At 34.6% G+C, this 24,875-nt stretch overlaps 1 protein-coding gene across 1 annotated transcript in view; it reads left to right on the top strand.

Annotated features, from left to right (window-relative positions):
- Window positions 1–24,875, top strand: part of LOC149540026 (O-fucosyltransferase 2-like) — a 132,563-nt gene that overhangs the window by 64,089 nt on the left and 43,599 nt on the right. Inside the window, exons 6-7 of the mRNA XM_089801209.1 lie at window positions 20,676–20,796; window positions 20,901–21,044. Coding sequence (XP_089657335.1) covers window positions 20,676–20,796; window positions 20,901–21,044 — 265 coding nt within the window. The remainder of the gene's footprint in view (window positions 1–20,675; window positions 20,797–20,900; window positions 21,045–24,875) is intronic.

Consider the following 24,875-nt stretch of genomic DNA (forward strand, 5'->3'; position numbering starts at 1 on the left):
AATGACTGTGACACTTGTAGTTACTTGCAAAGTAAAACAAACATTTGAAGGAACATATTATACCTGGATGTTTCTCCATCAACTAAGCTGCTGTCAGGTCATCTTCACCCCCCTAGAAAGATAATGGCTGCAGCCCACCAATGGAAATGCCATCTGTGGAACAAGTGGAGGATGTGGCTTCTCAAATAAAAATCACTGAATTTTTAGATGTAGGGGAACCTTTTCAAGACCCAAATATCTGAACTTGTCGGTAAAGGAGGACTATGTTATACAAGTACGGATGTGGTTAATGAAATTTTTTGAGACTCTGCGAAGCATCTATCTTTAGATTTCAACTTAACATAGGTCCTCACAAATGTAGTATTAGCACCAGTCAAGCTTCAACTACCTCCAACCTTATAGAAGCAAGAATTCTCATTAGTTAAGATAAAGAGGGGTCAATATTGATAATGGAATATATAGCATCCTCAAGTTATCCAAATATGTCATGTCCCAAATTAGAATTCAGTGTCTTCTTATGTTAGGAGGCCAACTTCATTCAGATTTAAAAAAAAAAATTAAATTGAGTCAGTAACGGTGAAACGGTGGCTGATCACATTCAGGAAAATGGTAGCACTTTGTCAATGTTGAATAGTGGAAATATAATTATTAACAATTAAAGAATGCATTCAAAAGCATCAGTCAATAAGGAGGGGATGCCCTGCTTGAAAAGGGTGCGATATTGGTAATTGAGTGTGTCTTTCCCCCTCAAAATGAAGATATGAGGGGGGAAAGACTTAACGGTGAAGGCATCATCGAGCAAGCGAGTTTGAGAAACAAAAAAAAGGAAATCAAGATATAAAGAAGAGATGATATTGCCTTAAGCAATCATCTTATTTTGAGATAAGTTGAAAAATAATATTAGATTATAAACTAATTGATATATAGATGTGCTTTGCAGAAATCAATACTTATTATTTGCAAGTAATTTTATTGCATTTCCTTTGTGACTATTTATTAATAAATGCATATAGAAATGCTCGTGAATAGGAACAATGGCCATCTTTCCAAGTTCATGAGATATTAAGCACACCACCTCGAGATGGATGGACTAGAAATCATGCCATGCTTGTGGGCTAGGGGTATTGAGGACCAAAATGCAATTATGCCTCTACGCTTGGGGATTTACCCAGCATGCCACCCTGGGATGGATGATCTAGAAATCCTGCCATGCTCATGGGTTTGGATGTGAATGTGTGCTCTTGGGCCTGATCAAGGAGAATGGCTAGCCTCCCAAGTGGGCCGACGCATGGTGAACCCAATATCCTATAATGTTTGGTGGCGAAGAGGCAAAATAATGCTTGGGCTCCAGGGTCTTCTCAATTATTCCACCTCAAGATGGATGGATGCAGTTTGCAAATGTTTCCAACAAATTCTCAGAATGATTACTATGGAATATGTCTTGGAATTATCATAATGCTTCTTTGGTTTAAATAGGATTGATGCTCTTTTGGATTTATATGTTATCACAAAATCTTGATATATACGTTAATACATGGCATATTTCAATGTTGTTACATATTCTTATTTCTTAAGGATTATTAAGTAATATTGTTTGTAGGACCTAAGCCAATATTATCTTATCTAGTGTATTTCAATTAATTATATTATTTAAGTTATAATTATAAATGAATGGCATTCTTCAACTTAAGTTGGAATTGTTAAATAAGCAAAAATACCAGGAAGATCTCAGGAAGAGACATCACTAAATTGAAAATACCTGAGGATCCTCAATTATTCTAGGATCTTAGTGAATTTAGGCATAGAAGCGACTTTCATATAGGGGAGAGGTTGATTGGGAGCGACTAGTCGATCCTTTAAGTATTTTTCCATAAACATTAACACCTAGCTTGGGTGTGTCCTCACCTACTATGTTATGAATTAACTTGGACAAGAGCGTAATAGAAAATATGCTGCAAATACCTACAACAATATGCTTGAGAGGGTGACCTTCGAATCCACTTTGAGAGGGATACTCTATTATGGTAAAACAATGAATGTGTTATTAAACAAAGATTATGAATGATCTATATATACAAGATACAAGAGAATGTTTCTATAATGAATAGGAGAGAGGAAATAGAAACATTCTTGTAGAGTGAAAAAGAATGAAAACGAAAGTTTCCATAACGAACAGAAGGACTTTATGGAAATATTACAAATAGAGTAACCATTACAAAAAGATAGAAGAGAGATTAAATAGAAACTATCTAATATCGTAATACCCTCCCTTAATGGTCAATCTATCTTCAAAAAATAGAAATTTGCATGTCCTCAAAATGCGTAATAAACAATCTCGGATCGATCAGAGAGGTCTGCATGTTTTGCAATGTTTGCGTGTTGTTGAGACCCTCCTTTCTTCCGCTGGTCAGAAGCAATGTGAGTCTTGCATTCTTGGATCGCATGATCAAATTTGTGGCAATAGTTGCATTGGATTTGTTTATTCTTGGAGCAATTTTCGAGACTGAGCAAATGACTGAGATCGTCATCATTCTTTGATTCCAAGTGTTGTAGTTCTTTCTGTTGAATCACTAATTGCTTTCTAGCATAAGACTAGTGAGAGATGCCATTGCATGTTTTTTAATGAAAAAGTGTGAAAAAATGAGATGGCACGAACTTCGAGGCATATTTGTAAACTTTTAAGATTGTTTATTGGTGGAGACTTGTATTGAAATAATAATTCTTATGTGAAGATTTCAGATCTTGAATATGTAAGTTTTAATTTATTTAAGAATGTGTGTGTGTGTGTGTGTGTGTATGCAGATCTGATATGCCCGAGAATGTAATGCCTTATAATTGATATATTTTTAGAATTCATAAATGCATACAATATATGTGTGTGTGTGTGTTTGTGTGCGTGCATTAAGATGTGTTTATGTAGGGTTGTGACCCTACGTAACCTTACCTCGATACAAATATAAATTAATATCCTTTAAAACATGATCGGATGTCTAACGCTGCATAACAGTTGCGTTAGACTTTATTAAGTCTTACACCTGATAATCACACTGTTTCATTTATAACAGATTTATTTAATATGGTATATGAAACATGATTGGTGTACATAAGACAAGGAATATAATCACGTGTAAACAACTTGATCGGTTACTTTATAAACAGCTCTGATCGGTATTTAAAAGGATATATATATATATATATATATATAAAATGCGAGGTTATGTACCACCTTTAAAATGGTTTAACCAAAATTATGGTGTTCGGCAAAATCCGGCCCGAAGAACAATGATAATGCATACTTAAACACTTTTGGTGTTAGAAGATAGATCAACTATAAATAAGTTTGTCACCTCACAATATTGATCTTACACATAAGAAAGGTCGTCACCTTTCATAACACAAGTCTGCAAACATCTGATTTTATTCATGAATATAATAATTTACAATTGCATTTATAAATTTATCATACTAAGTTTATCTCTGAAGTACACTATTTTCAACTTTGCAAGAGGCTTGGTGAAAATGTTAGTATTTTGCCCATTTGTGCTGATATAAATTAGTTTGATAACATTTCTATCAACCATGTCTCTTATGTAATGATACGGAGTCTCGATGTGCTTCGATTAATTGTGGAAAACAGGATTTGCAGAAAGTTTGATGCAACTCTGGTTATCACAATGAATTATTATAGGACTTAGTTGTTTTCCAAAGAGTCCAAATAATAGCTTTCTCAGCCATACTGCTTAGCGTGCTCCCATGGAGGCTGCCATGTACTCAGCTTTGGTGGAACTCAAGGTGATTGTAGGTTGTTTTCTATTGAACCAGGATATCGTTGCTGATCCAAGACTGAAGCAACATTCTATAGTACTTTTGCGGTTTATAGAACAACCAGCCCAATCGGAATCAGTATATCCTTCAAGTTTGATCTCTACATTTTTTACTTCAAACCAAGATGAATAGTGCCACGGAGATATCTCAAAATATGTTTTGCAGCCATGAAATGAATCCTTTTTGGTTCACATATAAAATGACTTAAAACATTTGTGGCATAGCATTTATTAGACCTAGTATTTACAAGATACATAAGAGATCCAATGATTTGTTTGTAAAGAGTGGATCAATAGATTTCACGGCTTCTTTTAGTTTGTGTAGATGAGTTTCCATCGAAGTCGTTGGAGGTTTACTATCCATCATTCCAAATCTAGTGAAGATGTCCTGAGTGTACTTCTCTTGATTGAGAAAAATATGATCTTTCTTTTGACATACTTCTAGGCCCAAGAAATAGTGTAGTAGGCCTAAATCTTTCATTTCAAATTCAGCTATGAGATCTTGTTTGCATCTTTCAATCAAGTGATCATTACTTGTTATCACTAGATCATCAACATATAAAACAAGTATTAACATGTCATCATTATAAATTTTGAAGTATATGTTTGGATCAGCTTCATTATTTGAGTATCCAGTGATTACAACCTGATTACAATCTATAATCCATTACAGCTCAATACTGTCACAAGAACCAATTTTTGTAGCACACCTTATGAAACAATCCCTAACCCTAAGCCCTTTTATACAAATATTTTTTCCGCTTTAGGGTTAAAATTAGTTACATCATGTCGGCCATAAATTGGTGAATAAATAATAGCCAAATTGGCGAATATTAGCCATTGGCGAATAGTAGCCCAATTTTTTTTTTTTGGCCCGATGCCTCGAACTCTAAAGAATTTATGAAGTATGTACAATACTTTCCTGATTAGTCACCACAAACTAACAATCTCCCACTTGGGGACTGATCAGACTCTACAGTGGACAACAATCTCCCACTTGGAGACTGATCTTGTAGCAATACCACTACTACATGGGTCTCCCACTGGATCAAACCACCCTGGACTCGACTGTTCTTTTATTCTTATTCAGTCTAGAAGACCAATCGAAGCTGAAGAGGAATTCACCTTCTCCCTTGTCACTACCTTTGTAAACATATCTGTTGGATTGTCATCTGTATGTATCTTGTCTAACTTTAATTGTCCATCATCCAAAATTGACCGAATGAAATGGTACCGCAACTGTATGTGTTTTGTCTTCGAATGCAGAGCTGAATTCTTTGCAAGATGAATGACACTCTTGACTATTTGTAAACAAATAATTATCCCAATTCTTCCAAGAAGAACTGAAGCCATATCGTCTCCTTGGCTGCCTCTATAGGAACAACATACTTTGCCTCTGTAGTGGATAAAACATTAACCTTCTGTAACCTAGAAACCTAACTCACTGCTGCCTGACTGACAGTAAATACATAACCTGTAGGACTCCGTCTGGTATCAATATCCTCTGCCAAATGTGAGTCAACATATCCCTGTAAATTAGTAGTAGAGCCCCCAAAGTGTAAACACTTATTGGATGTTCCTCTCAAATATCTTAGACTCCATTTGACTACATTCCAATGCTCAATTCCTGGATGACTCATATACCTGCTAACAACTCCCACTGCATGTGCAATAGCTGGCCCCGTACATATCATAGCATACATCAAGCTTCCTATAGCTGAAGCATAGGGTACCTTGGACATCTTATCCTCCTCTTCTTGTGTGTTGGGACACATCTCCTTAGTCAACTTCAAATGACTAGGTAAAGTTGTGTTGACAACGTTGGCATTCTTCATAGAGAAATGTTGCAACACTTTTTCAACATAATTAGTCTGAGATAGCGTCAATTTCCTATTGTTCATATCTCTGCAAATCTTCATACCAAGGATTTGTTTTGCTACCCCCGAATCCTTCATAGCAAATGCATGTGCTAACTGGCATTTCAGCCCCTTAATATGATCCATGTTAGAGCCAGCTACAAGCATATCGTCAACATATAAACATAAAATAATGTAGTTGTCATCATCCAACCTCTTAAAGTAAATACAATGATCTGAATGACACCTATTGTATCTATTCTCATGCATAAACCTGTCAAATTTCAAATACCATTGCCGAAGTGCTTGCTTCAAGCCATATAAACTTTTCTTCAATGTGCACACTAAGTTCTCCTTACCTTTGACCTCAAATCCCTGTGGCTGTGCCATATATATCTCTTCATCCAAATCACCATGAAGGAAGGCTGTTTTAACATCAAGCTGAAGACAACTTGCATAAATCCTCTGTCTTATTTTTCAGCAAAGAGTCCATTTCTTCTTTCATTGCAGACTCCCACTGAATCTTTGTATCCACTTGCACAACTTCATCATAACATTCAGGTTCACTAGCATCAGTAAGTAAAATAAAATACAAGGAGAAAATCTTTCTGGAGGTTTACTTAGCCTGGTTGACCATTTAACATTCACTAGGGTGTGTGATATTTGTTGTTGTAGATCATGAGGAATTGTTAGAACATCAGCTTTTGAAGTATCATCCAACACTACATAATCATCTTCTTTCTTCTCATGTTGTTGCAACGGATCTTTGTACAACACTTTCTCACTGAATATGACATTCCTGCTTCTTACAATTTTATGATTTTCAAAATCCCAAAGCATGTAACCAAATTCATTAATGTCATATCTAACAAATACACATTTCTTTGACTTAGCTTCCAGCTTGGTTCTATTTTTAGAATCTATATGAGCAAATGCTTCACAACCGAAGGTTTTGAGAAAAGAATAACTCACCTTCTTACCAATCCATGTTTCCTCTGGAATACCACAACACAAAGGAGTAGAGGGACCTCTATTAATCAAATATACAACGGTATTGACAGCCTTCGCTCACATGTATAAGGGCAACCCAACATGCAATCTCATCCTCCTTGCATGCTCCATTATAGTGCCGTTCATGCGTACAATCACTCCATTTTCCTGTGGAGTCCTTGGAACAGTTTTCTGTTTACGAATACCATTAATGGAGAAATAATCTTCAAATTTATGACTACAATACTCACCACCATTATTAGATTTGAGACATTTTAATTTCTTACTAGTCTCATTTTCAACCAATCATTTCCATTTCTTAAAAGTTTGAAATACGTACAATTTATGTCTAAGGAAATAAACCCATACTTAGTTGCATCATCAATAAATGTATCATAATAATGAGAGCCACCAAGGGAAGATACTTGAGTTGTTCCTCATACATTTGTATGCACAAGCTCTAATTTTCCACTTTTATTTTCCTTCCCAGTCTTCACAAAACTCACTCTCCTTTGTCTTCCATACACAGCTTTCACAGAAATCCATATTAACACATTTTAGACCTAGTAAAACTTGCTTTAAATGGAGTACTTTCATACCTTTCTCACTTATGTGCCCAAGCCTGTTGTGCCACAACGCTATATCAGAATCTACATCAGCTATTTGTTCTCCCTACTCAACTGCAACAACTGTTCCTGAACATTCATTTTTCTCTAAAACAATCAAAGTAGAAGGAACAATATGATTTGTACAAAGATATAAAGTGCCTACTTTCACACCTTTTGCTACTACAAGGGAACCTTTTGAAACCTTCCAATTTTTATCATGAAAAGTAACTACACAACCATCATCATCGAGTTGCCCTACTGAAATTAAATATCTACCCAGCCTTGGAACATGTCTTACCTCATGTAGTAGCCAATGATTCCCATTTTGCAACTTAATCTTAACTTTTCCTTTTCCAACAATCTGACATGGCTCATTATCCCCCAAATAAACAAGCCCAAAATCCCCTTGGACATAATCAATGAAATAACCTCTATGAGATGTAGCATGAAATGAAATATCAGAATCTAAAACCCATGAATCATCAACACTTTCTAAAGAAAGAAGCAAAACATCTTCTTCAGATTTGTTACTCACCACATTTGCCTCCCATTCTCCATCTTGCTTTTCTCTTTCATTTTTCTTTCGAGTCCAACATTATTTCTTTTTATGCCCTAGTTTCCCATAGTACTAGCAGTCGTTCGATCCTCTCGATTGAGACCTCTTCCCCTTTGATTTTCCTCTTGATTTCCCACGATTTCGAGAATTGTTTCCTCTCTTAGTCGTTTTGCCTCTGCTTTGTGCATTCAATGCACTTCCTGATGTAGATTCACCTAAGGATTTCCTACGAATTTCCTCATTCAAAATAACACTGATCACATCATCATGTTTTAGGGTATTAGATCCGGAAATAGAATTAGTCACAGCCATTACCAAGCCATTCCAACTTTCAGGCAAAGAACACAAAATCAAGAAAGCCCTAATTTCTTCATCAAAATTAATACCCACAGAAGATAACTGACTAGTGATAGTATTAAACTTAAAAGTGATCTGCAACAGATCCACTTTTTGCCATTTTCATATTAAATAAACGCTTCATGAGAAATACCTTATTTGAAGCGGAGGGCTTTTCATACAATTTCGCTAGGTTTCTATCCACTCTTCTGTCGTTTTTGCTTTTGTAATGTTAAATATCCTTTCTGTTTAAAATCTCCCATTCCTCATTTGTCATAGTTCCTTGGTTTTCAGGTTTTCCTTCCAATGACTTCCATAAATCCTTTCGATAGATATAGTCCTCCATTTGCATCTTCCATAATTGAAAGTTCTACCCATTAAACTTGTCAACCCTTAGCTTACCCTCGTCTGCCATCACTCCTACTCAACCGTGAGACTTTCTTGCAGAGGATAACTGAAAAAACAGCTAAGCTCTGATACCACTTGTTAGGATAAAATCTCAGACAGAAATAACAATTAGATGCAAATGCAAGCAATATCAGAAAATAATAGATCACATAGAAAAGAATACAAGACACCAAGATTTAACGTGGTTCACCCAATCCCTGGGCTATGCTCACCAAACAACAAGTCCAATATTATTACGATCTAGTGATTACAACCTGATTACAATCCGTAATCCTTTACAACTCAATACCACTGCAAGAACCAATTTTCGCATCACACCTTATGAAACAATCCCTAACCCTAAGCCCTTTTATACAAGTATTTTTGCTGCTTTAGGGTTAAAATTAGTTACATCATGTCGGGCATAAATTGACGAATAATTAATAGCCAAATAATTAACGAATAAATTAGCCATAAGTTAATGAATAAATGATTATGAAGTATGTATATTACTTCCTTGATCAGTCACCACAAACTAACATATCTATCCTTTCATACCAAGCTCGAGGTGCTTGTTTGAGGCCATAGAGAGCTTTATTGAGTTTACATACATATTTATCTTCATCTTTTATAGAAAAACCTTCAGGTTGTTCAATATATACTTCTTCATTTATGACACCATTTAGGAACGCGGTCTTGACATCCATTTGATGTATCTTCTAGCCTTTGGATTCTGCAATTGCAATAATTGTGCTCATGGAAGTGTAGCGAGCAGCTGGAGCAAAAGTTTCCTCATAATCAATAACTACCTTCTGGGAGAACCCTCGAGCAACTAACCTTGCTTTATGCTTTTCAATACTGTTGTCAGAAGCATATTTGATTTTGTATAACCATTTTAATGAAACAACTGATTTTTCTTTAGGTCTAGCTACAATATCCCAAACATCATTTGTAATATGGATTGATATTCCTCAACCATAGCATCTTTCCAAGCTTGACAAGTTAGGGCTTCTTCAACAGTTGACGGTTCAGGTTTATTAAGCTCAATTACTAAAGTAGTATAACTAGATTTGTTTCTGGTTTTCTTGCTTTCCCTGTATATTTCATCTGGCTCAACATTATTTTCTTCAATCATTTTCCTTGCCCATTATGGCCTTTTCTTGATGTTAGTGATGTCTCTATTCTCTATATTTGGTAATGGTTCATTTTCTTCTAATATGTTCTCTCTTTGAATTTCAGTTTGTAGATTTTCATCTAAGTCTGTGATGGGCTCATCTTCTGTACTTGTAGATAGTTTTAAAGTAGTGTGTTTTTCAAATATGACATCTCTGCTTACTTCAAGTGATCTTTGTCCAGGTACATAAACTCTATAATCTTTAGAGTTTTCACTGTATCCAACAAATATCCCTTTCTTCCTAGATGGTTCTAACTTGGTTATTTTTTCTTTAGGTATGTGAATATAAACAAGGCAACCAAAAATTCTAAAATGACTCAGGTTTAGTTCCTGTAAAACTTTCTTCCAGTGTTATGTTTTCTAGTATTGAGTGTGAACACCTGTTTTGAATGTATACTACAGTATTGGTAGCCTCTGCCCAAAAAGAGAAGTGTAGCTTTTGATCATGAAGCATGGCTTTTGCTGCTTCAACGATGGTTCTATTTTTCCTTTCTGCCACCCCATTTTGTTGAGGATCATAAGATACTTTATACTCTCTCCTAATCCCAATAGATGTGCAAAAAGCTTTGAAATTTTCAAAAGTATGTTCTCCCCCATTGTCTGATCTCAGGGTTTTAATTCTTTTTGAAATTTGGTTTTCCACAATCTCTTTGAATTCTTGAAATTTGATAGAATCTCATTTGATTATTTGACTTTTAAAAAATAGATCCAAGTTTTTCTAGAGAAATCATCAACGAATATTATGTAGTAAGAGTAACCTCCTAGAGAACGTGTTGTCATAGGTCCACATAGGTCAGAGTGAACTAATTCCAAAACTAATTTAGACTTGTGTTCACTAGGAGGAAAAGGTCTTTTAATGTTCTTTCCTAGAGCACATTCTTTACAGATGCCTATATGTTTTGAACTGAGGCTCGGTGTTCCAGTGGTGATTTTCTCTACATTTGAAAGTGAACTAAATCCAATATGTCCGAGTCTTCTATGCCATACTTCATTAGAATTTGTCACTTCGTGGTTGAGAGCTTACTTTTGAATGTTGCATAGTTTATATAGGATTCCATCTCTAGTCCCTATGGTGATTGCATTTTTTAGATTAGAGTTTTTAGGCCAGTATAAAACTTTGTCTTCGTTGAAAATGACTTGAAACCCTTCATCAGCTAGTCTAGAATTTGAAACTAGATTTCTTTTTATGCCTGGTACAAAGAGAACATCTTTTAATTTTAGTGTGACCCTAGTCCTTAGTTGTATAGAACAGGTCCCAATTCTTTTAATTGGATAGGTGGAGTTGTCTCCAATGGTGACTCCTTCAGTAAGATAATTTCCAAATGTTTCAAATTTATCTCTGAATTTTATTATATGTCGAGAAGCACCACTATCTATTATCCACACATTTTCGTTGGAATTGATTTCACTTGATAAGGCAGAGTAGAATAATAGATTTTCATCCTTCTTTGTTTTGGCTAAAGAAGCTAAGATTTTTTCTTTTTCTGGACAATTTCTAAAGGTATGTACAAGTTTCTCACATTTATAACACTCAACTTTGGAGAAGTCATTTCTTTTGTAGTTATTATTATTCTCTTTCCTTTTGTCATATTTCATTCCTTTGAATTTCCTCTTTTTTCCTTTGATGTTAGATATTGAGAAGAGAGCTTGATTTTATCCCTCTTGATTTGAGATAATCCCTTTAGAGATTAGTATTGATTCTTTTGATGTGCACTCATTCTTAGTTGATCAAACATTGGTATTGAAGGTCTGTTGACAACTTGGATGAATGCCTCCCAAGGCATGGGTAATCCCCTTAGTGCTATTATAGATAGTTCTTGGTCTTCTACTTCGCTTCCAATAGAAGATAGATGATTTTTTATCTCGGAAATTTTTCCGAAGTAGGATGAAATTGATTCTCCTTTTATCATTTTAGTATTCATCAGTTTATTTTTTAATGTAATCAATTTGCTTGAATTGTTGATTTCAAATGTATCCTTAATTGTCTTGAAAACTTCGAATGCTTTCTTTAGATTTGAGATGGATGGGGGAATATGATCTTTTATGGAATCTACAAAGATTTTTCTAGCTTTATTTTTCATCTTTTCCAAGTGGCTTATTCCGTCTCATCTTCAGGCATTGAGATATCTGATTCAATAAAAGATTCTAGTTCTAATTCTTCGAGAATTGTAATAATTCGTATTTTCCATGAGAAGAAGTTTGCTGCTCCTTCAAGTCTGTCCTCTACTCTCACATTGTTTGACATATTTTTGTTTCAAGATTTTGAATTTGAAGGTCTCTCTACCAATTTAGGCTCTGATACCATGTAAACTTTTAAGATCGTTTATTGGTGGAGACTTGTATTGAAATAATAAATCTTATGTGAAGATTTCAGATCTTCTTGAATATGCAACTTCTGATTTATTTAAGCATGTGTGTGTGTGTGTGTGTGCAGATCTGAATATGCCTAAGAATGTAATGCCTTGTAATTGATATATTTTTAGAATTCACAATTGCATACAATAAATATAAATAAATAAATATATAAATATAAATATATATATATATATATATATATATATATATATATATATATATATATATATATATATATATATATATATATATATATATATATATATATATATCTGTGTGTTTACGTAGTGTTGTGACCCTACGCAACCACACCTCAATACAAATATAAATTTATATCCTTTTAAAACATGATCGGATGTCTAATGCTACATAATAGTTGCTTTAGACTTTATTGAGTCATACACCTAATAATCACACCGTTTCATTTATAATATATTTGTTTAATATGGTATATGAAACATGATCGGTGTACATAATACAAGGAATATAATCGCATATATAAACAACTTGATCGGCCACTTTATCAATAGCTCTGATCGGTATTTAGAAGGATGAATATATATATATATATATATATATATATATATATATATATATATATATATATATATATATATATATATATATATATATATATATATATATATATATATATATATATATAATATAAATAAATCTGTACACACACACACATATAAATATAGATATATGTATAATCAGATTAATAAATTGATTTATCATCAGATATATATAAGAATATGTATACGTAATTTTGCTTCAATTTCCTTGAAGCTAATCTTCTTAACAAAATTGACGAAAAACCCAAAAAAATTTAAAGAGACACTCGGAAATGAGCTCGAAAAACCTAGATAGAATATGTGGGCTTGAAAATACACTGCAAAAAACCCTCTAAACTTTGCAGATGAATAAGATGCCCCAAAACATATTGCCAAAAGGCATACTTTTTAAAGAGAAAAACCAGAAAAACCGAACACTATTTTCGAGGTGAAAAATCGATCAAAACTCAGCATGAGTTTTGAGGTGAAAAATCAATCAAAACCTGAGAATACAAAAGCTTCCTGATTTTTACAAAAAATCAGTAAAACCCACTACATAACTTTTTCCTCAAAGGAATTCCGCGCAAGTTTGCGAATTACAAAATTAGAAATTTTTCGAGGTAAAAAATTATGAAAATCCATCAGAAAATTTTTTAAGGGAAAAATTTGTAAATTGATCAAAAAATTTTGAAGGGAAAAATTTATGAAAACCCATAAGAAATTTTTAAGAGTGGGAAAACATGAGATTTCGCATGGTAAACCAGCACATGCAACAAACATGCAAGTACATGCAACCCTAAAAAATCGCTGACTTTTGTTGCAACTAAGAAATTGCAGGATCAAAACCCTAAACCATCTTTGTGATTTCCCAAAAATCCTCAAAGACGAACCACAAAGGTTTCATGAAATATCTCTAACAATATTTATTTTTAAAAATTGAAAAGCAAATTTCTGGAAAAACATCTAGATCAAAAGAGGCTCGAATATTTCTTATAAAATCCACCAAATTTTATGAAATCCCATCGACTTGCTCTAATACTTTGTTATGGTAAATTGATGTTTCTGTAGTTGTATTAAACAAAGGAGATAAAACTCCTTATATAGATTTACTAAGTTGCCGGTTCAGATTCTGGTTCGGATGCGGGTTCGACATTCGGGTTCGAAATTCGATCAAAAAATTTTGGGCTGGGTTCGGGTTCTTTTTGGGTTCGTCCGTACAAGAATTTTTAAAAAATAAAATAAAAAATATATATGTAAAAATATGTTGCAGCATACCAGTTCATACACCACTATGCTAATCTAAAGCAATTTAGCAAATTCAACCACCACATATAATAATGATTTGTTCGATTGGCATGACAAAATGTCAAAATATACCACCATAATACTATATGAATGTTTCAGTTCAAAACTTTAGTTTTTAAAACCACAATATCAACATTACTAATCACTTAATCAATAATCAGTCATAGGCTCATATGTGATCAAATGACAAATATCAATGTATCATCAAAAATCATTGAAGAATTCATCATCATTAGGTAGTTGCTGATTAGAAGCACAATTAGTGCCACTAGCATTAGCAGACTCAACCGTAGTCTTAGCCGTAGCCTCAAGATCGTCTCCATCAGTACTACTATGCATCTCAGGATCGCCATCTTCAATCGCAAGTGCATCAAAGTGGACTTCCAACTCTGTGGCCTCTGGTTCGACATCTCATTGTTTTACCTCCCCCTTTTTGTACATATTCTCTTTGTGAGTTGTGAGCCTCAAGTTTGAATGCACAAACACCAAGTTATCTGCTTTCTTGGAGTTTAGTCGGTTGCGTTTTATCGAGTGGATGAAGGAGTATGTGCTCCAATTCCTCTCAGATGATGATGAACTAGTAACCTATCAAGATTTGCAAATTTACCAACAATAAACTAGAGATTAGAGTTTTGAATATTTAGTATTTACCAACAAGAAACTAGTAATTAGAATGTTAAGATTAAAATTTAAAAAACCAACCTGTGATAAAATTTTGATGGCAATGGGCTGCAAGTGTTGGTATTTTTGACCGTGGTAGTACCACCATTTATGAGCATTAGCATTGTTCTTGTCTTCAAGAGCCTCAATACCACAATCATTGATGCTCGCAAAACTCATAAATTCAGACCTCACTGCAGGTCGTAGGTGCTGAGGAAAGAGTCTTCGAAGGGCTGCCTTGTACCCTTGAGCAACTTCAGGATCTCTGTATGGGGGAACTCTAGTGGTACTCCCCTTGAGGACCGATTGGCTATAGAACCTGGGGCTCAATACAAAGGCAAGTAGATGCAAAGGGGTAGTCATTTTGTTCCATCTCTCTATCATGATTAATTGTAGCTCCTTGAAGAACTTTTCTTCAGGATCTTGCTCTTTCTCATTTACAATATTTTTAATGTCCTCAATCATAGAGTCAATGCCATCATATACCTCACCCAAGCAAGGCCTATCCATGTCAGTGTATCGGATCATGCTCAATATAGGCTCTGTGATCTTCAGAAGGTACTCAGCACGATTCCACCAAGATTCATTTAGTATCAATCCCCTTATGGCAGTTGCTCTATCACTATTAGATTGCCTCCATATGGTCCAATTAGGACTAGTTACCATTCTAGTCAACGTGTCTTTAACCTTGATAAGGCGCCTCAAAACAATGGTGTTGGAGGCAAAGCGGGTCTCAGCAACCTATTTTAAAATCAAAATAGTAATAGATTAAAAATTTGAAAACATAGAAAGTTTACTAAAGTGGCTAGATTTATAAAACATGTTTAAATTTTAAACAATTCAACTTACCTTCAAGAGCTCCAATTTCGAGAATTGTTTGAATATAGCCTGTGTCATATGGTGGTTCGTGACAAACATTTGGATCTCTTGTGCCTCTTCATACATTTTTTTTATCCTCTCAATCTTAGTGCCAATTTTTTTCAGCATTAGGTTGAGTGAGTGCACTGCACAAGGTATCCAAAAAATGTGTTCATACCGCTCCTCAACCAATAAGCCAACAACCCTACAATTCTTCGCATTGTCGGTTATTACTTGAACAACATTCTAAGGGCCAACTTGTTCGATAGCTTGGATGAGAATGTTTGCAATGAAAGGACCATCCTTTACCTCTCCTTCACAATCCACTGCTTTTAGAAACATTGCACCTCTTGTAGACACTGCAAGAACATTCACCAAAGGACTGTTCCTTGCATCTTTCCATCCATCTGATACTATTGTCACACCTGTTTCGACCCATGCATCCTTGATGGGCAGCATGGCATTCTCTACATGGGCCACCTCATTATCCAATAAAGTGGTGCGTACCTTCTCATACCCAGGGCCTTTGAACCCGCTTGGAGCCACATTAATGGCCCTCACCATGTATTGCCAATACGGCGAGCGAACAACATTAAATGACAATCCATTTGCATAAACACATCTGGCTATGGCTTGATCAGCAATGTCTCTAGCTTCATTTTGGAATGATGATTCCAAGGGTCCCGCCATTGTTTTACTTACAATCTGTTGTTGAGGAGGACGCACGAATGGATGGCCCTCTGCAGCTGGCTCACTAGGAGTGGTAGTTGAAGACATAGATGATGTTTTCCCTTTCTTTAGAGGCCTACCACTTTCCAACGGATGTGAAGCATTTGCCCTCCCAGCAGCTTCCTCTGCTTGCTTCTGCTCTTGAATATATTTGTTTACGATGTGATTTGGAAGAAAGGTTTTAGGTAGTATCCCGTTTAGTCTTGGCTTTCCGGTGCAAAATTTGATGCCTTTTTGAGGAATAAAGCACAAATGTGCTTTTACTCTACTATAAGAGCTGCTAAATTCCTCCTTGCAATGGCTACAAATCCACACGTAACCTCCTCCACCCGGCATTGATCGAATCATTTGCACATGTTTCCAAAGTGGGGAACATCTGTTGATTTTGAAGTGGGGATTATTGCCAACCGAATCACTTCCAGCCATGATAGAATCTACACAAAAATTTAAAAATTACACAATATGTCAATACATAAAACAAAAAATTAAATATGGGGGAAACTCATTTATCCACTCAAACTAAACTGTAATAGATATCAGTAAGTTCACAATGAAAATTTAAAAACTAGGAACAATTTATAAGAAGTTAGAAGTTATTCAATAGTCATAATATAATTTTGAAATTTTCTATAGAGTTGTAATTTTATCTTTGCCAAGGGTAATTCGACACTAAGGAATTGCAGTTCTCATATTTGGGGGTTTAGAAAGGGTCCCATTCTACTGTGTTTGGCACATGATTTTGTTGGGCCATTATTGTATGCAATGTATGGAGCTTGTTTTGGCAGTTTCCATATGGGAATTGAACTCAGACCTTGTTAATGACATTTGATCACTTCACCACTCAGTGATACCCCACACATTTTAAATTTTAAATTTAACTTTAGACGATTAAGCACATTTTCTTTAAATCTACCTGCTATTGAATGATACCAAGGCCAGCTCAGCACATGCTTGCAGGATTAATATAGTACTTAAAAGTTAAAATTGATACAAGGTTGTGTTGGGAAATATTTTTCTCTAATCTTCTCACCACATAACAATTACAGGCACAAATCGACATATTAATAGTAACATCCTATTAAATAAAATCTAAATTAATCACAATCAAACAAAGCCGAGAGAGCTTGACCTGGTTTCATCTCATCCTACTATTTTCATTCGTGCAAAACAATTGATTGGTTGTTAATAGGGATCCGGAGTAGTGCAAATTCTTTTAAAGATCTACCTCTTTTTTTATCGCTGGAGTTGGAGAAGAAAATTTGAAGTCTGAACACCGCCGTATAAAACAAACCCAAAAACAAGCCGCGGCATAAAGAAGTCTGAACGCCGAATATGGTTGACGACGTCGTTTTAGGGCTTCGTGTAAATATTAGATGGTAAAATCGACTAGAATAAAGTAAAACGCGTTTTTAAATGATTAAAAAGTCAAACGTTTTTTCACCTTTTTCACTGTATGCCCAGATTCGCCCGAAATTCGCTGTCATTCCATCCGGGTTCTTTTTTGGACTCCAAAATTTGCTCGAAATTCGATCAAATTCGTCCAGGGTGCGAAATGAAGGACCCACAGGGAATTTAACAGGAAAACTGCGAATTTGAATCGAACCAGGACCGAATTTGATTTCATGTGAATCAAATTTCGATTTTGCCCCTTCAAGAGCGAATCCGGTAACTTAGTAGATTTACAAAGATGATGTTTTTAAAAGAAACAATCGTGAACTAAAAACGGAAATAGAAACTACCTAATAAACTATAGATTAACGAAGATGACCATTAAAGAAACATTATAATATTCTAATATACTCCAGTAGTCTTTAACAAGAACACATTACTCAACATGATGATAATAACTAACCAATACCTCCTAAATATACCACACTTGTGCCAATGATATCACCTAGGCTGACTTAGATAACAATGTATAGTCCTTAGGTCAACTTAAATAACTAAATAAGATTGTAATAGGAGTTCTAACAGCCAAAATCTGAGTATCATAACCCAACACTCACTCCACAGTTGGGGAGATAACATTTACCCCCTCTTTACAAAAGCATTGTTCTCAATGCTATTTTTTCCTCTTTTCTTCTTCTCCTTTTGTTTTTTTCTTTCTTTCTTTCAGCTTGTTCTTGTTCTTGCTTTTGTTCTTTCTCTTGTTCTTTTTATTCTACGTTGCTTTCCTATTCTTTTTCTTCTTTTTTTGCTAGTTCTTGTTGCGAAGAAGTCCTAGAATAATATTTTTGCAATAACAGTCAGCCGAAATCAAATTGATTTGAAATATTTACTGTAACTTAGCAGTGCCGAGGCCACAATTTCCAAGAAATATATCCAAGACATTAGCCGATTTGCAGCCTTGAGAGTGAATTTGTCGGAAATTCTAATTCTGCAATACGTGTTCCTTGGTCCAAAGTGGATGTTCACCACTCAAATGACCTCTCAATTTAAGCTCCCCCTTCCTCGTTTGGCTCCAAGATCCCAACACCAGTGGGCCAACAATTTAACTGAATAATGATTTTCATCCCATGAATTTTCAACTCACCACCTTTCATCACACCCTCAATGCTGAACTGTCATTAGACTACCCAATTTTCAAACTATAGTGCTCCTTTCGCTTGTATACCTTCTCATTTCAAGTGAGAGATATTAGCAGGTGGAACTTTTGTTATAAAAGCTTCCCTATATAAAGGGTCTTTGGCCCTCCCTTTCAATATCAGCAACATTGTATTGTAGTCAAAGAGGACATTCTCTACAGAGACTCATTAGATGCAGGTATGTGTACCTGATACAAGCGAGAGACTATACAATATCCACATAAAAAAGGAAGGGTTCTGGTCTCCACCAACTAGACCAGATTGAAGAACAAAGATTTGGTGTGAACCACTACATTTACTGCTTTCTGCCATATCAAGCTACTGAAGCATGGACTCTTAGTTGGGGAAAGTGGTCACTGGATCTAACAGTGTTTCTTGGAAAAGCTTTTGTCACTGTCTATATGATGATTTCTCTCATGTCCTATCTTATTTTGTTTATCACTTTTATCACAGAACAGCCATTTACTTATTTTGTAAATATCTGTAGTTTGAAGAAGACTGATAAAAGTCGAGCAGCAAATTATGCATTCCTATCTTCATATTGGACAAAAACTCCAATGCTTTTATGTTTACACTCTGATGAAATTTCTCTTTTGGTATGTGACCTCAACTTAAAAATTTGTCTTAATTTTATATCAAAACTGTTAGATTGTTCATCCTAAAGCCTTATCATTGTTTGGCTTGATTTGAATTTGTTATTCTTATGCTTTACCGATATTTATTCACCTTTTTATCTGAAGATGTTATTAAAAAATATTGTTTGGATAGAAGAATAAAATAACAAGGCTTAAATGTCAATTCAAGTTTATAAGCAACATTTCATGTGTCTAATATAATTGTATATAGGTAGAGTTAGATTATTATGTCAGCCATAGATGAAAAGATGGCGAGTTTTTGTATGATTTGTGAGTACTACCAAGTCAAAATGCTAGGCGAGTTACTTGCCCAAAACTCACCAACAAGTTTCTGGAAAACTTGTGGTGATGTTTTTCCTACAGAACTCGTGAATAAATGCAAACAAGCACGAATTTTGTATAAAAAACCCATCCAAAATCTTTTAACTTATTTGTTCTTCCTTGCAATTAAAATGTGATTTTCATTGCTGGGGTGTTCTCCCCAGCTCCCATGAGGTACACAACTGCACATTCCCGATTCCCTATAAATTATTGGAATCTGTCAAATGAAACTTAATTACAATGAGGGAGTGACAAGGAATTGGCATATAATGCTTGAATGTGCCTCGTTACATGTTATTGTTGCACAACTTGCCAAAAATCTCTGTAGTTGGAGTGATTTCTGCATATGACATGGTTAGTGAAAGTGGCATTATAACTCATATAAACTTTAACTAGTTTTTGGGTCTATGGTATGTACCAAATTCTAGTTTTGATTTGTCTAGGCTTGAAATTAGTAACATGCTCAACAAATTTAGTAATGTGTGTTTTGAAGAATATTTTAAAATATTTATATATATAAATTGTGAGTTATTAAAATGTTTGGGTCTACGAAGTTATAGCTGAGTCCATGCTCTCCAACTATGATATCAGTTATTTTTATATTGCATGTGTTGGAATTTATATGCATATAATCTGTGAGGTATTCAATTAAAAATGCAATATGGTAATGAGCCCAGAGGGACGTGAATCGACATTTTAAAACTTATTGGCATTTTCTGCACAAATAGAATTTTTCTATGTAAAGAATGGAAAAGTACATAAATTTAATTAATATAGTGGGCCATTGAAACCCAGAAATTTGTTTTGTATGCTTGGTTGCTGGCTTATTTTATTCAAGTATTTTACCATTTTACTGTAAATATTCAGGACTGCATGGTATTAGTTTAATGCCAAATTAACAGTTTTCAGCTTTGTATCTCATCTTGAATTGGTATGCAGCCAGTTTGGAGACATATATCAGGAGGAGTATTTCATAAATTACCTCAAGTTCGATGTAAATATTGTGAGAGAGCTTCCCTTGGAGTTGCAGTCATTGGACATTGAGGCAATTGGTAGCCTTGTAATATCCTCTTTCTGATTCTGTTTTTTGACTTTCACTATTGTTTAAATTTTGGAACTTGTAAAATAAGATTATTTGCTCTGACAGATGCTGTGTTTGATCAGGTAACTGACATGGACATCATGAAGGAGGCAAAACCAAGTTTTTATCTTACACATATTCTTCCTCTTCTTCTGCAAAATAGGGTAGTTCACTTTCTGGGTTTTGGTAACCGCTTGGCCTTTGATCCAATACCATTCGAATTGCAGGTATGTAATAAGTTACAAGCATGTATGTTTTGTAGACGCAGTCATATATTTAAAAAAAATATTGTTCTTAGAGAATTTGAACTGTAAACAAAAAACATGATTAGCCTGTTGATGATTTGTATAATCTCTATTGTGCACTTCCAAATTTTCAAGTGGTACAAACTGAACTAACTCTAGATTGCTTCTGAATATAAAGCATCACCAATTTCTTAACCTTTTGTTATTGTTGTCTTAAACAGTTTCACTTTTAACTATAGTCCTATTCCTTACTGACTTCTGTGCACGGTGGCTCTTTTATCCTGAGTTTTTCAAATAAATCATATTCAATGCTCATGGAGCTTCCCTTGATGAGATGCGACAAAGTTTGCAAACCTTATTGGGCGGGGGAATCTGATTTTATCAATTGAAAGTGTTTAATCGGGCCTTTTTTGCTATGGTTGTCTGGTGCTTCTTTTAAGTATTCTCAGCTAAAAATAGAATGCTCTATTCCAAGATATTTGTATAGTATATCTATATATTTCATGATTAACTATTTCAGCTACAACGCTTCCCAAGGACTTCAAAATGTGGAAATCATTCACTTGTAGTAGTGTAGTGGGGACTGTTTTAATTGTGATTGGAAAGTGGGGACTTGCACACTCCTGCTTCTTCTTGTACAGTGGTTTGGGCTTTTTGATCATCTGAGCTGCTCTCCTTAAGTTAGCAAGGCTGCAATCTCTATAATAGGTAAAGCATTGTATTTTTCACAAGTTACCGATGTATTTGACTCAATCAGGAGCTGCCCATTAATTGAACTCTGGGATAAATTGAATGTCTCTGAGGAGGCTGTGATACCTAACATGGCTATGGATTTTTTGATTTCTGTCATGTCACTGAGTCTGAATTTATCATGATTCAGTCATTGATTTAACTTAAGGATAAATTGAACATCTTTTCAGAGGCTACACAAGTCCTAGAAGGTCTGTTCTGGTCTGAGGACTTTTATATTGTGGGCAGTGACCAACTAAGATGGAAAGCTGATGCCATAAACAACTACTAAATAAGAGAGGCTATGAGAAATATCTGAGGCTCTGCTTTATGTGGGAACCTTCCTGAATGGATTTTGTTTGCTGGGTGTCTCCTCAAGGCAAAATTCTTTATGTGACTTTCATGTGTTGATAATGATTCTCGCTTTCTGGAGCTCTAGTATAATTTTTTTAGGCTTCTCTAGATGTGTCTCGTGGAAGATAGTCACAATGTTAGCTCAACATCTTCTTCCCTAATATTTTTCACAGTGGCTTTGGTACTCTTTTCAACTCTTAATTCTCTTGGCCTTCTACTCTATCTATAGGTTCCTTCTCTCATAGGTGCACGTATCAAAAAGGTTTACTATTCTAAGGACTTCCTCTGATTTTAGAGAAGGTAAGAATTTGTCTAAGCTTGTGTGGTGTCCCCTTGTTGAATTAGGATTTAATAATAAATAGTCATAAAATTAAAATGTAAAAATATAAACGTTAACATTAATAAAATAATATACACTAATAAAATTAAATATAACATTATCAAATTCAGTTAAGGAAGGGGTCAAAAGGCATGAAACTAAAAATTGTGTTTACTTCAAACATGAGATATAAAAAGTGGGAAGAGAATTTCATTTGAAAGAGGGGGGAAAGGAAGAGAAAATGGAAGGTGGAATCAAGGAAGAGTTGAAGTTATAGCATCAGGGGCTATCTTCCTTTCCTAAATTTGAAATATTTATATAATCTATCTTTTATTGAAGACACGAAGGGTCCTTAGACTCCTTACTTTGAACAGGCAAGACATTGAAGAGTCAAGACAATGAAGGGTCTTCACTTTGTAACTGTAAGACGATGAAGAGTCAAAACAATTTTATATATCATTCAGAGGAATTCGTATGTGATACAAATTGATATCTTGTGTTCTTTCCTAAATTTGAAATATGTATATAATCTATCTTTTATTGAAGACATCTAAGGGTCCCTAAGACTCCTTACTTTGACTGGACAAGACAATGAAGGGTCATGACAACAAAGGGTCTTCACTTTGTAGCTGCAAGACAAGGAAGAGTCAAAGCATTTTTATATTATTCATATGTGATACTGATTGATGTCTCGTGTTCTGAATATTACTTCAGTTTGAGCCTGGTGTTTGGGCATCTTGTATTTCAGACTTCTACTTATTCATCAATAAAAAGATTTTTTCCGTGGCTGGGTTTTTCTCCCTCAGGTTGAAGGGTTTTCCCAAGTTAATTTTTTGTGTCTTAGTGTAAATTATTTTGTTTTTGCTGTTTATCATCATTTCTGGTCAAAACGTTAACATAGTATGAGAGCGAGGTTGGGTAGTAGCAAATAAGGATTATTCAATCATATTCAGATGTTTATGAAAATTTATATGGGATTCAATTCCGTAAGGAGTGAAGCATCTGAGGATGGAAACGCTTAGAGCAGGAGATTTGGATGAAAACTCTCAGTCTCTATTGGGAGGTGAAGCTAACACAGGTTTCACTATTAAAATTATTTTGCAAATTTGGTGAAGTTTTATTTGAAAACTAAATTATAAAGATTTCAGAATTGTCTCATCAAGAAAGTATTTGTGTTGTTTAAGATTTAATTTTTCTATCAGAATCATTGTCCTTGCTTTGGCAGCTCTTTCAATATTTGTGATTGTTATTTAACTTCAGATTGACAAGTAATAAAATATGATTAATTTTGGCTTTAATGCGGCTTGATCGAGGTTTATATCAATCAAGCATCCTGAAGCAGCTTTGCAGCATATACAAAAGTGATTATAATAGTGTCCAAAGATTGATATTGAAGTATGGCTTTACAGGCTTATTTATTTGATTATTTCATTATATATGGGAACCAAATTAATATTTTGAACTGTTCCACTTATGGTCAAACAATTAAGAGTGAAAGGTTTGCTGTGCAACATATGGCCAATATAAAATTGAAGGTCAATTGATATATATCTGTGATTTTCCTATTGTTGGCTGGAACATTAGTGATGAAACAATAAAGTCTTGCAGTTTGGTTGTTTGAATAAATATTTGTGCTCAAACATTTGAGATATCAATACTTTTATTTCATATCATTTCCGTGAGCTTTGTTGTGAACTATACTTTTTATATATTTTATATTGTCCAAAGATTTAATACGAGGCGTGAATGCCCAGTGACGTATAATTTTCTGAAGAATACAAGAAATCGACTTAGGAGTTCTTTGCCATGAATCTCTTTTTGGATTTCCTGCAATAAAGTTTATGATGTTTGTCATTTATTGAAACGACTTCATCGTATTCGACTGCCTAGGTTATTTCCTTCATTAATAGGCCTTCTCGGATTAGCCGCTTCATGTTAGGTTCCCTTTCTGAAGTCGTGAGAAGAGTTAAGAGTCGATTTGTAGCTGAAAATAACATATGAACACTCTTGTAGAGTTTTCCTTTGATGAAAGTTCCACACTTCAGTCTTGAAGAATTATTTGCTAAAATGTTCTAAGGTGTATCACTGGTAGGTGCATGGTGAAGAGCGGAGGCTTCTTGAAATGACAACTTGCAGTGCCTCTATAACATCCGTTGGAAAAGAGTGATATTTGATGCCTATGTCTTGTGCATAGGAGTTAACAGGTAACAGAGCAGTAAGGCCATTCAAGAATCAATAGAAGATGGTGTCAAAACCACTGAGAAATATGCAAAGATAAGTCTATTAAGTTTGTACCTTGAATAATGATCATGTATAACTCATACAATAATACCAAGAATAGTTAATCATGTATGCTTTTAGCATTGATTTGTATATTTCTCTTCAGGATAGTTTGATTTTATGAACTTATA

Source organism: Cupressus sempervirens, chromosome 9 (genome assembly GCF_028749045.1).
Source record: "Cupressus sempervirens isolate cs-2001-9-10 chromosome 9, ASM2874904v1, whole genome shotgun sequence".
Taxonomy (NCBI): domain Eukaryota; kingdom Viridiplantae; phylum Streptophyta; class Pinopsida; order Cupressales; family Cupressaceae; genus Cupressus; species Cupressus sempervirens.